Here is a 14,524-nt window from a genome sequence, read left to right on the forward strand (position 1 = left end):
GGACTTTTATGTTTGTGTTATGTTTTCTTTCACTGTTCTTCCTTTACTCTGCTAATCTGGTACACCCGTTTGAACATGAGCCACATTTTCAACATCACTCACAACGTTAAAATCCATATTTGACGCCAAATTAAAACTGCACTTCTCAGGACCATGAATGCCGTGACTTAAATCATCACCAGAAGATCAAATGATCAAGTCCTAAATAATCTTTGAGAAAAAATGTTCAACATGTCTTTTAATTTTCAGTTAGGAGGGCTCAAAATGTTTTGGCTTCACTTTTGGGTAGATGTCATGTTGTCCACGTTGTCAATCATTTGCTTTCAAACATTTGGTCAGATATATATTGGAAAAACTCAGCTTGTCTTCTTATCGTTGTTAGAAGAAATAACAGCAGTATTAATGTTGATGTCTTGGTGGGCGGTTTGTTGAGCCTACAGTTTATGTTCTATGTTTGTCTATGTCTGTGGAAATGCAGAAAGGTGCTGTGGAAAATAATTTTCCATAGGGGACAATAAAGTCTAAAAAAAAAAAAGTCTGTATTAGCAAAGGCTGCAGAGAAATTTCAGTCTGGGTAAAAATGGGTCATGACTGACGAAATGACTGACAGAAGGGTGGACATTAATAGCTAAAGCAGTAGCTTTTAAAAGAATCACTATTTTCATACAGTTATGAAAACAAGGACTCAGTAAAATGACTCACCACACATTGTCACTAACCATTCAGACACACACAAACAAACACACACACCACACGCAAGCCTCTCTGTCTTGGGTGTGACACGTGGGACATAGGCATGTGTTCAGACAGAGCTAAAAAAGGGAAACCATAATTAACACTCAGTTGGACCATTCTTGATGAGGCACACTGTTACAAAAACACACACGCACACACACATTTCAATTGATGATGACTGAAATCATCACATTGCGGATGTCCTGGCACACTGAGCAGGGATTAGACACAGTCAGCTGTGGTTTGGACAGGTAGCCACCTACCTGACACTTTGTCAAACTTCCTCTGTTTATTGCTACATGTGCGAACACACAACAAGGGCTGTATTTCTTCACTTATTTGTAGATAAATTGTAATTGTGAATCTAACTGAAAGACAAAAAGTGACAGAATAGCATTACCTTTGTTCAGAGTCTGATTGAAATGACGCATCACCCAGACATTTTAAAGCTCATTATGTTGAATATTCCACTGCACATTAACAAAACGATCACAAACTGATGACAGAAGACACGCCTTTTCTCTTTGTGCTCCTCCAGACTCCTCGTTATTAATTTCCATTTGATCCAGACTGATAAGCTCTTTTTTTTTTATGATGGATCGTAAACATGACACGCCTGTATCGAGGCCTCCTTTTCACACAGGTAGACATGCAAGACAGAGAGGCTGCCAAATAATCAGAAAGAGAAATGCAAAGACAAAAACAAAAAATTGTGCAAGGAATCTGCAAATGTGTGTGTCCTACTTGATTCTATGATCCACAGATTTAGTGAGCTGTCATAAATGAAAAGGTTATAATTTTAGGAATATAGTGGATGATCTCTGGATGATTTCCAGGCTTGTCTGACAGCTGAGAGATAGCTGTGTGGAGCTTTAACTAACATAAAAAATTGCTTCCATCAAATATATATATTTATCCAAGTTGGTAGGTGATCTTCTCTTAGTATTATATCTGTTTTCACTGTTGTCACATCACCTATGTGTGTTTGTGTAATAATTGAAGATGACTAGCTATGTTTTGGAATATCAATTTCTAGCTGGAGAACAATCACATCTCTGTCTGTATTCTGCACATGCAGACAGGCAGTATGGCGTAACCATAGACTCTGTAGGAACAAACAGTTTTATTGTTCAAATGTGTTTTTTTCACTTGCTGCACCTCGTTGAAAAACTCTACCAGGCTCAAACATTTCTGTGGCTCTAAGTTTACTCTGTACAGGTGCATTTGGATAATCAAAGGGGGCTATCTATGTTTACGAGTGTGTGTGTGTGTGATATTGTGGGTGTGTGTGTTATTGTGTGTGTGTGTTATTGTGTGTGTGTGTGTTATTGTGTGTGTGTGTGTTAATGTGCGTGTGTTTGTGTGTGTGTGTGTGTGTGTGTCTGTGTGTGTGTGTGTGTGTGTGTGTGTGTGTGGTGTGTGTGTGTGTGTGTGCCTTGTGGCGGGAGTTAAGATATTGCTAATTGAGGCATGACATCATCATGAAGGGAACTCAATCCACCCTAATAAAGAATGTAAAAGGGCACAGACTTAAAAAGCAAGCACTGTACTTTAATTGCTGTAAGCAATGAGTAAACATGACTCGGGAGGGTTATTTCTGAAGTGATCTGTGTGTTGCTGAAAAATTGTGAACTGTTAAAACTTGAAATAGAGCCACAACAGGAAGCTTGACTCTGAGAATCATCACTGTGTTTACAGACCTCATCGGTGACTGGAGAAGAAAGTGGTTTAGCAAGAGGGCAGGTCTGTAGTTTTGATTTATGACAATAGGGTGGAGTAGCGTCGATATTAAAGCTGGTATCAAACACCTGGCTAAACACACTCACACTAAGGACATCAATGCAATTCACTTCAGTTATAAAACACATTTATACAACCTTTGAATAGCATGAGTTGAACCAAAGTGCTTTGCAGCTGATGCAGAAAGTTGAGAATCTGCCTTAGGACTGGTATTAATGACATTAGGAGCAATGCAATAAAAAGCGATAATCTAAATGTGACAAAAAATAAACAGCACATCTAACAACTGTTGTAAGAGAGAGTAATTTAATAACAAATAGGGAGAAGAAAATCAAGCCATCAATGGTAGAAAAGGACCCAATGTGGAACAGGGGATTATTTTAGAGCCTTGCAACTGTAAGCCCGATCACCTTTGGCTTTCAGGTGTAAGTTTGAGGACTGAGAGGAACTGTTGTATCACAAGAACCAGGCCAAGATGTGAATAGATGGAAAAATGTATAGTGAGCAGTCCAGTATGCAAATGAGTCAGTTAAAACAGTTTGTCATCAGCATACTACTGGTTTTAGGAGGTTATTTCAAAATAAAATCAGGGGGTTGAAATGAAAAAAAGAGGCCCTGAAACTGAACCTTGGGACACCACATTTGATTATATCATATATTTCAGGTAATACCTTAATTCCCCCATGATCCACTCCTCTGCAGAAACTTTGTTCTCCAGGCATTTTATAGCAGATCATGAAAGAGCCTATCAAATGCTGTGCTGTGATTAAGTAGTACCGCCGTGACATTTGACCTGGAGGACAGAGCCTTTGCATCTATATGGACTGTTGCTCATGCAAACTAACTTGAAAAACTCAAGGGAAAAACAATAGTTGATCAAACAACTAAGATGCTGCACTTCTTATTTCATAGCAAAGGATTTCGCTGTAATTAATGCAGAAGTTGAATTTTCCTCCACACATCTTTCCTAGTTGATTAAAGAGGATCAACACAAAAACTTTTAACAGCTGGCAAACATGCACATGTTTGGAGATTCCCCCACCCATTAACCACAGAATACTGGAGGAATGTAGATTATCAGTTGTGTTATTCATTGTGTTAATAATGTTTTGATCACATGCACTGTAAAGGAAGCCAATAGTGGAGGCCTTCGAGCACAGTAAACTCATTGTTATGTTTAAGGAAACATAAATCACTTTCAACAGATTGCCGGTCTTCATGCCTTGAATTGTGATCTCTTCATCGGCCAATCGAATGGTTGCTTAGAACAAGCAGTTTTTAGCAGCTGAACAAGAGTCACTCATGGAAGTGGGGGTGAGTATGTGTAACAGAGTATCTTCCCAGTCATTTTGATATACTTATATTTCAATCTACTGTTGTTTTACCTTTTTATGCATTTAATGTTCCACCAGTATTTTACCATCATTATTTTAAAGTATTTGTATATTTTACAAGTTTCTGGAGTATTTCTCCATAGTGTCAAGTATTCTTACAAAATGTATTTGCACCATTATTTGGTTTACTGAATATTACTGTTTTAATTACCTGACTGGATTTTTATGATCCAGCTATAATGTATAACCTATAATTAAAGATTGCTTCAGACCCCTTGCTTCTTTAACATATTATGCAGTCGACAGGCATTACACCTTGATCTGGGGTGTTTTGCTGCAGCACACAGAACAGGCCTAAGGGAAGTCGCCCAGTCATTCAGAGCAGAGCTGGAATAATGCCCGCCTTTATAAAAGATGACTCCCTCACAACACAATCATTGATTCTTGTACAAGAAGGGTGTGGCGAGCTCTGAAAGAGACTTTGGGCTCAGATATAGTTTGTGTGTGTGTGTGGCTTTGAGCTGTGTGCATCTGTGCATCTGGATCAATGTGTGTGTATTTATGTGCATGCTGCATGTGCGCGTGTGTGTGTGTGTGTGTGTGTGTGTGTGTGTGTGCATGTTGGGTGGGGGCTCATTGAATCCTCTCCCCACCCTGCAGGGAGTAGCTCTTCCTCTCCAGGGTTCAGAAATAACTAACAGACAGCTTTATTGTTCAAGGAAACCTGCCTGCTGTCTCTGCCTGTCGCTCACACACACACGCAGACACACAAAGACCCCCCTCTCCTTTTACAGATCTGAATAACTGACAAGTAGAGTCTTGGTTACACCCTGGCTCTGAGGAAGGGGAAGAAAGAGAGAGAGAGAGAGAGAGAGAGAGAGAGAGAGAGAGAGAGAGAGAGAGAGAGAGAGAGAGAGAGAGAACAGAGAGACAGAGAGAGAGACAGAGAGACAGAGAGAGAGACAGAGAGAGAGCAGGGGGTAAGGGGAGGGGTTTTGTGGACACTCGATGTGCTGACAGGACAGCGGTGGTCACACCCAAACTGTGGCGCCTGACCTTCTACAACAAACAGAAACACCCTTACACCCTTACACCCTTACACACACACACACACACACACACACACACCCACACACACACGCACACACACACAAACAAACAACACACACACACACACACACACACACCACACACACACACACACACACACACACACACACACACACACACACACACACACACACACAGTTAAATCCTGTAACATCATCCGTCCCAGTTTTCCAGAGAGGATGTCTTTTCTCTGCTCGGCCTGCTGCTCTATGTTTTCAGTTTGTGACTCAGCAGGATGACAACAATCTGCCCTTTATAATCTGAGCCTCAGTTTCACCCTGAGGTCACTGCTGGAGGCTCTGCTGTAGAGTGTGGACTCACACTCAGAGGTGAAAAGTATCTAGATCTGTTTTACTACTGTACTTAAGGTTTGAAGATTTTAGGTATACCTTATGCGAATATTTCAATTTAGTTTACAATAAAAAATGTAAAATGCCAATCTTGTGACAGAATGCGTGTATGTACTATTTTTTACAGACAGTTTTCTACGAAGGACCTAGTCTTTCAAAGTTGCAAGATATTAAAATGCAGCATGTTTAACAATTAAACATTAGAACAAAAAGCAGGGATGAAATTCAGGACAGCTTTTGAGGCAAAGCAGTCTCTGGTAAAACAACACTATGTATAAGGACAACATTTATGATCCTCTTCAGGACATCATTTGACACGTCTCATTGGACTTCTTTTTTTACAGATTATTTTGTTCTTAGTCTGCTGGTAAGAAAATGTGTTTTCTGCTGCTCTCTCTTCACATGGAAATTAATAATCTGACTCTATGGGGCGCCGGTTGGGCAAGCATTTTAGTGTGTGCCCAATGCACTGAGGCTTACAGCTCCGGTCACAGTGGTCACTGGTATGACCCCTGGCCACAAGCTTTTGCTCAATGTCGTCCCTAGAGCTCTACTCTTAACATTTCCTGTCGCTCTTCAGCTGTCCTATTTAATGAGGGTAAATGCCAGCCCCCCCAAAATGTATTATTATTATTATATTATTATTATATATAATAATAATAATAATAATATAATAATAATAATAATAATAATAATAATAGTAATAGTATAATAATAATAATAATAATAATAATAATAATAATAATCCAATTATATGCTGGCACACAGGGGGGTATTTTTTTCACATTCACCTTCACTTTTATTTTGTTTTTTCTGTTTGGTGTTAATGCTATTTCTTACATGAAGGACTTACTCCCCATCTTCAAATACTAAAAATACTTTCCTAGTTGCTAATTTTACGATTTTACTAATTTGTTTACCACTATAGCCTTTATTTGCTTCTAAAATTCTAAATTTTAATTTTAATTTAATTTTAGAATTAAATTCTAATTCTATTCTAAAATTTGCATGAAAGGTTCAACACAGCCTCGGATGCTGTGCACACAAACTCTTATTCTATCACATAATGACAATACAACTATGAAAACTGTTGAGGGTTTGGCCCAGTTCACTTGTTTTTTTATGATCTTTGATTTCAAAGATGTGAATCAGCTCAAATATGACATAAGTCATAAATCTCTGTGTCTTTAAAATTCCAGCTGTCAGTTTTACCTGAGCCTGTTTTTATACTTCACACCTGCTCCTTTTATTTATAACTCTGTTAATCATCTCATATTATCTTTTTTTTAAAATCTGTATAGCATGCAAAAAACCCCAGACACAAATTAAACTTTATTGAGACCATTGGGTAACTTATTTACAATACATCCAAGCACAGTGATTTGATCAGCAGTTTTTCATTTTTATTGACTCGCACAGACAACAAGCTTAATTGTCAACAGTGTTTCTGGTGATCAGAAATTAAAAAAGGAAACAGCAGTGTTTCTTGTTGAACACAACTAAAAAAGGGAACATACACACACTCACACACAAATGCATACGCACAAACACAAACACACACACACACACACACGCACACACACACACACACACACATACACACACACATATTTAACTAGCAGTGTAGACATGAGGAGCTGCAATCTCTGGGTGGTATGATGAAACACACAGACACACCCACACGCACTTAAAGAAAGCGATGTTGAAACATATGGGGTTGAATATGTTTGCAGTTTCTTAGCCAACACTTTGAACAAGGCCTTTGTTGCTTTTTGAAACTTCTAGGAATGATTATTCACACGCACACAGACAGCAATGCAGAATTAAAGTAGGAGCTTTATAAGAGGTCTAATTTGCCTCATGCACTGCACAGCAATAAGCAACAAAACTCAGCTTTCAGAAAAAAATCCTGGGTAAAACTGTTGTCAATATTGTATATGTACACACAAATCATATACGAAATGATCGTAGCTATTTCAATATTGGGCAATTATTTAGTGCATTGAATTGTGTCACGGTTGTAAAGATAACTAAACAATGGCATGTTGTATAAGCTATAGATTGTATTAGTACATGTTGCCACATTGCTGTTAAAATGACAAACCCTAAACTGTCTCCATGTACAAAAGAATGATGTCAGCCTAAAGGTTTATTGAGAGAAGAAGTCTGATGGAGCTGCCACAGGTCCAGTACAATCAGTAGCTCTCTTTATGGTCTTTATGGCTGTAAATGCTTCAGGTGAAGTAGCTCCTTATCAAGGTTTACTGCTTTATGAGCTGTTACTGAGTCTGTTTGACCTTTTGTACAGAGCAGCGCTCTCTCATCTCAGCACCTGATGTGTGGCTTTGTGTCTTTGAACAGAGTGTCATTAATGATTACATGCACCTAAATTACTTTGAACACCCCATTAAAAGATCAGGGTGGTATTTGTTGGTGTCTAAAGGTGAGCTGATAAATACTTAGCCATTTTATTTACTGTTAGCTTAGCTCCAGGGATGACAACATCTTATCAAATGAATCCAGCACAGTTCACTTCTGTCTGTTTCCATTCACATTTAAATCAGCAGGCTTCACTACATAGGGTTAGTATTACAATAGTAGTAAGTTGCTGAGCAAAAATGTTGGATTTGTGATAAACAGCTTACAATTCACAAGTAGAAGACAAAGAGAGGAGAAAAACACCACAGAAACAGCAGGGAGGTCAGACGTCTATCAAATTCACCAAGGAAGACACAAAAGAAACACAGAGTAACACAGCATGTCAATGGCAATTTGTCAATTGTATTTATCATTTTAAAATGCAGACAGAGAAAATGCAGAAATATAGACCAGTGTGAATTAAAATGTGAAGTTTAACTTGATCTGTAACAGAAAAGCAGGAAAATGTTGTAACTCATATTGGATGAAAGTGTTCAGTTAATTCATTCCCCAAGTAGGCTGATGAGGATCTGTTGCTGCAGAAGTGCTACCGGCTGTGGAATTGGAGGGGCTATACTTTTTAGCTGTATAAATAAATCTTTGTAAAATTGATAAAAGATCTTTAAATCAGAAATTTGTGTGAAGTTGTTTATATTCCATGGGTCATTCCATGGGTGTATGATGGAAGTGAAGTAGATGATCTTGTCGATACAAAAGAGTTATCTCAACATGGTGGTTCTTTGATTATGTCAACAGCCTCATTATGTAAACAACAAAGAGCAGAACTTGTATAACTAGTAGGAACTACTTTAATTTTACATGTGCAATAAATCACTCATTTTCAAATCAGTGGAAACCATTAACCCAACATTTTTCGTTCACATGTTCCTCACTGGAACAGGAGAGAAATACAGTACATGACAAAATGAAGGGACTGACAGTATGTCCCTTTACTGGTCAACAGAGAGATACTTCATTTTAGAACACTACATCACTTTAAGTTTAAGGTAATCTTTACTCAATCAAACTATGTGAGTATTTGTTTTCTGATCACTTTAGCTTTCGCTTCCTGATGTAACATGTCATTCTTCACATTTTCCTGATCCCCATGTATTAATAGTTTGTGCTCCTTCTTATGGACAACATTTTAGAGCTGTAATACTTTGTATTCTTGAATTTGAAGTAGTTACTTTTGTTCTAATGAAAAGGATATACATTCAGTGAAACCCATACCATTTTTCCCTTCTCTGAATTTAGCTATGTAGCTCCAATGGCCCCTCTGTCCCCCACAACCTGAACATGAAAGCTATATGGGGATAGAATGAACAGCAAGGGCCAGTACATCAACAGGTCATAAAGTAGTGCAACTCCATCATCTGATTTCGTCAAGTTAGGCCCATGACACCTTGGGGAAGCTCAAAGGATAGCTCCAGCTAACCACTCAATGCGAACTCTTGCTTCCCATAACACCCACAGAGGAAGAAGGAAAAAAACAGAGGAAAGGTGTTAGTAAGGGGACAAGGAAGGCAGAGTCAGGGCAGCCCAGTTGGGTTTGACTGTACACTCTGCCCCCACCTACTCCTCGATTCTAAGAATGAAGAGAGAGAGAACAAGAGAGCAAGGTGATGAATAGTCGTCCCTTACCTTTGTCTTGGCTCAAAACTAGGATTATTCATCCTTACACAGATCACTGACTTGTTTTAAATGTTGTTTTTTAATACTCAAATTTGGTTTGTAAATCTCACATTTATCGGAGGGGCATACTCTGGAGCTCAAGTCACAATTATGGTTTAAGGAACTTGATATTTAAAGAACTGTGAGTGCAACCCTACATCTCACACAAATAATTTCGTCAAACTACATATTTATTATCTGTATGTTAGGATAACTTCTCCAGTTTGATTTGCTCTCTCTCTGGCTCACTCAGTGTGTTCCACCAGGGTTGTAGGAGGATACATGCTGTGGTGGAGCTCAGTCCAGGGCAGGGCAGGGCAGGGCTGGAGTGTGGAAAGATAAATAGATGCCAAGTAAAATAAAACAAAACTCAGAGCAATGGCACAACCCCTGGCACTGTGCTCGGCCCAGCAGTGAGACACACACACACACACACACACACACAACCACACACACACACACACACACACACACACACACACACACAACCACACACACCACACACACACACACACACACACACACACACACACACACACACACACACTGTAGATATAGGCAGTGTTTACACACAACATGAGTGTCCTTTTGGCGATCCTTTTCCCCCTCTGTTAACCAATGAAAACCTGAAGATGATCTTAAACCACAGGCAAACAAGAAGTGTGCTCTTTCAACCTGTAGTAGCAGAGGAATCAGATATGGCAGGTGCACACAGAGACAAATAACACAACACTACAGCACTGCATCATAACTGAGCCTTTAACAGGCACACACACGACATGGGCAGGGCTGCTCGGTCAGGGGTTATAAGGCTTTAAAATTAAATCCACATAAGCACCACAGGGATCCTCATAGATTAGTGGAGTCTCATAGAGTCTGGTTCTGGTGGTCTGCAGGGTGTGTCCACATAATCAGCAGTCATACAGTCTACCTGCTGATCACGCTCATTAGTGGCGAAGGGTGTGTACCGAAAGAACCTGACTCTCTTTGTTGCTGCTCCATGGAAATCTCCGTCCAGGTGGAGTGTTTGGTTGGATAAGCTCCTAAACTGTGTCTTTAAAACAGAGCGATCAGTAGCACTGGCAGGATTAATTATGGTCTTTGGTAATTACAGTTATTCTTCTGTTGATCCCTGTAAAAGTCTGCTGTCTTGACCTTGTGGAGGTAAGTTCAAAGGTCGTTCAAAGAGCAGTATTCTGAATCTGTAAAAATGCTATATGAGTTTATAAGCAGTTTTCCTAACTTTTATCCTGACAGCACAGGACAGGACTCAATCCTCTGACCGAGACGTCTGTGAACGCTTAGGTTAGATCACGAAGAGAATGTGAGGAGACTTGAAATTATGTTGATATCATCTTACTTCTGATAAAAGACAACCAAATAATATTCAAATGTTGAATTAAAGTACATTTCACTATGGTGGTGCCATTAGGATGACTGTAATAGCTTAAAATGTAATGTTTTTGTTACCAACGCACATTGTCAGGCTTCAGTCTGACCAGCTGTTTGATTTAGAGTTCACTCAGAGGAACTTGACAGTCTTGCTTGCAGCTCTCATGTAATTCTACATGCTTCACTCTAATGAAATGTGTCCTATATTCATTATTTTGTACAAAGTGTTCTGAATCTTCATCTGAAATGCTTTCTATTTAAAAAATCGTATTATGCCAGAATTTAAGATTATTTGTATTTCATCAACATTTTGTTGTTTGTTTCTTGGCTGAAGTTCTGCCCTAGTTCCTGTATACACACACACACACACACACACACACACACACACACACACACACACACACACACACACACACACACACACACACACACACACACACACACACACAAGGAAACAACTTGTCCAGACATGTCTTTCACTCAACCTTAGGAGGAGTTTTTGGAAAGCCATACATGTCTGTGTTTGTAGAGAACATTTCCATATGCGTGAAACCTTATATCACACTGTGATGTTTAAAGTGACTGACATGTTTGGACAGGAGGTGGTACAATCTACACTGTTTTTAATCCGTCACATGACACCTGACACATGCAGACAAACACACATGAAAAGAAAAACTGACTTCGGATGTGCTGGAAGGATATGAAATGTATTTTAAAGAATAGAATTATAATCATCAATTAAAACAAATGTGCAAGGAGAGTTTGCAGTAAAATTCAAATATCTTTACAGTGTAAATCAACAGATTTGTTGACATCAGTGAAGTGCACAGACACAAAGTAACACAAACAGACATTAAGATACACACACACCAAGCAGCAAGCTCGGCCTGAAGGAGTTCAGTGTGTTGAATACAGTAAATGACTCGTAGCTGACAGATTGTCTCCACAGCAGAAGTTTCTAAGTTAAAGTTTCAGACTTGAAAGTGTTTTGTCCTAATTCAAAGTAACTGATGTGTGAAAGTGTGCACAAGAAAGGCACAGACACTGTGTTGAAGTTTTCTGCTGAACCTGCATCTATTTCCCTCTCTACACACATGGATCGCACTCAAAGGTGAAAAAACAGGAAGCGGATTTATTGTGTTTCTCTTCCTGTGACCTGCTGCGGATAAATGAAGTATAAAATTGTCAGGATCAGGAAACAAACTTTGGAGAATCAAAAATAGTTCACACCTGACTTCTGTATACGAGCACCAAAATCGAACATCATTTAGCTTACATGGCAATAAACTTTATAAGAGAGGAACACAAACTAAACTTTGTCATGAAGTTTATTCTTCATCCGTCCCTTTAGCTCACTCTTCTTATTCTTACTTTGGAATCAGTTAATCTTTGTATTACTTCCATTGTTATGTGCATCAATTATGAACAACACATTTGTGCAATCTTGTTTTGTATTCATGGGGACAATCTTTGGCGTTTTCAGCCTCCTTACATTCTACACACAATAAGTAAAACAAACAAAGTAAACACTCGGACACACAAACATACGGGTACAGGTGCAAATGTAACTTTTGTTTTGACAGTAGAGGCCCAGTGGGACAGTGCTATATTTGGGGTCTGTTGGTCAGAAAACAAGTGTATTCATCTTTATCAGAGTGCTGGAAGTGTGCACTTGTGTTTTTTGGATAATACTACTACTTTTGTCCATTCTTTAATTTCTACTTTCTCTTTCAACCTCATCCCCAATTTTGTTCTATTTCCATCCTTCTCTGCTCTTCAAGGTCCAACTTCCTCTGAGTTTCTTCTTTTTATTAAAACATTCACATGCTGGGAAGAGAATAAAGGTTGAAGTAGGGAGCCGATTTACATCTCCATCCACCTTTCCCTCCTCTGCACCTCCACACCCAGACCCTCCTCAGGTTGACCTCACCATTTGGAAAATGATCAGGTGTGGTTATAACCCCTCTGGAATAGCCAGAGGGTGTGGGGGAGAGTCCACAGTCCTGTTCACCAGCCCCTCCACCTCTACTATTGGCGTGTGTCTCTCTGAGGGAGGGGCGAGAGTGTGTCCATCAGGGGTTGTATGAATGCCTAGGCTGGTGAGGAGGTCCTGGAGGCGTGTAACAGTGCTGGCGAGCTGCTTCTTTTCCTCCTGCAGTGCAGTTACCTGCTCCTTCAGACGGCCATCCGACTGTGCTAAAGTCTCCACACGGCTCTCTAGGCTGCAGACGCAAGCTTGAGACACCTGTGTGAGATACAAGCAGGGTTAAAACAAAACAACAAACCCCACAAACAAACAACAACATTATATAAACCACTTTGTTTCTGTTTGTGTGTACCTGTAGCTCCTCCAGCAGATCAAGGTTCTGCTGCCGGAGGCTCTGATTGGTCCTCTCCAGCTGTGCAGCCCTCTGCTGTTGGTTAAGGGTGGGGGGCGTGTCCAGCAGCTCATCCTGCAGGACGTGATACTCCACCTCATAGGCCTGGAGCTGTTTGGACATATCCATCTCACACACCTGATGAGAGAATGCAGATAATCTTAAAATGAGTGGCCACAATTCTCAAAATGTAGAAGTATCTGATTAATATTCAGGAAAAAAAATTGTTAATAGAAAACATTTACATTTTTCTTTACTTTTTGTCCTGGGCTCATCTGAAATTCAACTGAGAAAATTGTCTTTTTTTTAATTGAAATATGGATGCTTCTATTTTGGAGATGAAAGTCACCATCGAAGTATGTCAGGAGCAAGATATAATCTTCTAAAAATCAGGAACATTTGATAAAGGAATTTTCAGCCCATTTTATATGGACGTTAAGTCAGTGTTGACAGTAAATGTATTTAATTAAAGCAATACGCTTCTCAGTGACCTGTACCCCCAACCCATCCGTTTTTATTTTAATTTTTTTGTGTTAAAGAAAAGAAAATATTTTAGTTTTTCGGGGGTCAGTTTATGACTTTATTGGTAAAGAAAATCAACCTGAGCGTACTGGAACTATCAGTAATGATTAATTGTTGCACAAATGTGGCTGGTAAAGATGACCAAGAAGACAGAAAAGACAGCTCTTCATACTTATGTAGAAATATACACATTTTTTCAGTTTCTCTCTTATATATAAGTTTGGTTTCAGCTGTGATTTGTTTAGAACTTCTTTACAGATATATGAAAACTTCACCATCATCCCAGATCTCTACAACCTAACACGAGTACAGTGTTATCAATTCTGATAGGAATGATGACCACATCAGGACTCGCTGTTGTTTTATGATGGAAGGATCAACATCGGAAACACATGCTACAGGCTCTGAAAATCCAGCTGGTCCAGTCCCTGATTGTGTTTCTCTTTTTGGATGAAACTTTGAGTCACACCACCATGAGCATAAAGACACCCTGACGTGGTTAAGTGGCACTTGAGGGAAAGTACCGACAAGCTACAGCATGACACAACGCCCCTGTTCTATCTCTGGCAAATTATAAGGTAAATGCATACTTTTTAAACTATAGTGTACCTTGACAATATTTCCCTACTGTATATGCAACTGACTCATCATCGGTTCCTCCCATTCAAAACAATCGAATGTTCTGCACTGACATCACTAAACAAGGCCGACTCATAAATAACATAGAAGAAGTCTTATAATGGCAGTGGGACTTTTTCTTTCATGAGTAATAAATGTGAATACTCATCAGTAGATTATTTGTCATGATTGATACTGACGTGAAACATTTAAGTTTTATGACTTCAGTGATTCTCCTCCCACCAGCTGC

At 39.3% G+C, this 14,524-nt stretch overlaps 1 protein-coding gene across 2 annotated transcripts in view; it reads right to left on the reverse strand.

Moving 5' to 3' along the window:
- Positions 1–11,359: 11,359 nt before the first annotated feature.
- tbc1d1 (TBC1 (tre-2/USP6, BUB2, cdc16) domain family, member 1) overlaps positions 11,360–14,524 on the reverse strand; it is a 48,173-nt gene continuing 45,008 nt past the window's right edge. For both annotated transcript variants that reach the window (XM_034688912.1, XM_034688911.1), the window contains 2 exons: positions 13,096–13,272; positions 11,360–13,001 (listed from right to left, as the gene is read on the reverse strand). In XM_034688912.1, coding sequence (XP_034544803.1) covers positions 12,711–13,001; positions 13,096–13,272 — 468 coding nt within the window. In that variant the 3' untranslated portion in view covers positions 11,360–12,710. The remainder of the gene's footprint in view (positions 13,002–13,095; positions 13,273–14,524) is intronic.

The sequence above is a fragment of the Notolabrus celidotus genome, chromosome 7 (assembly GCF_009762535.1).
Source record: "Notolabrus celidotus isolate fNotCel1 chromosome 7, fNotCel1.pri, whole genome shotgun sequence".
In the NCBI taxonomy this organism is placed as follows: Eukaryota; Metazoa; Chordata; class Actinopteri; order Labriformes; family Labridae; genus Notolabrus; species Notolabrus celidotus.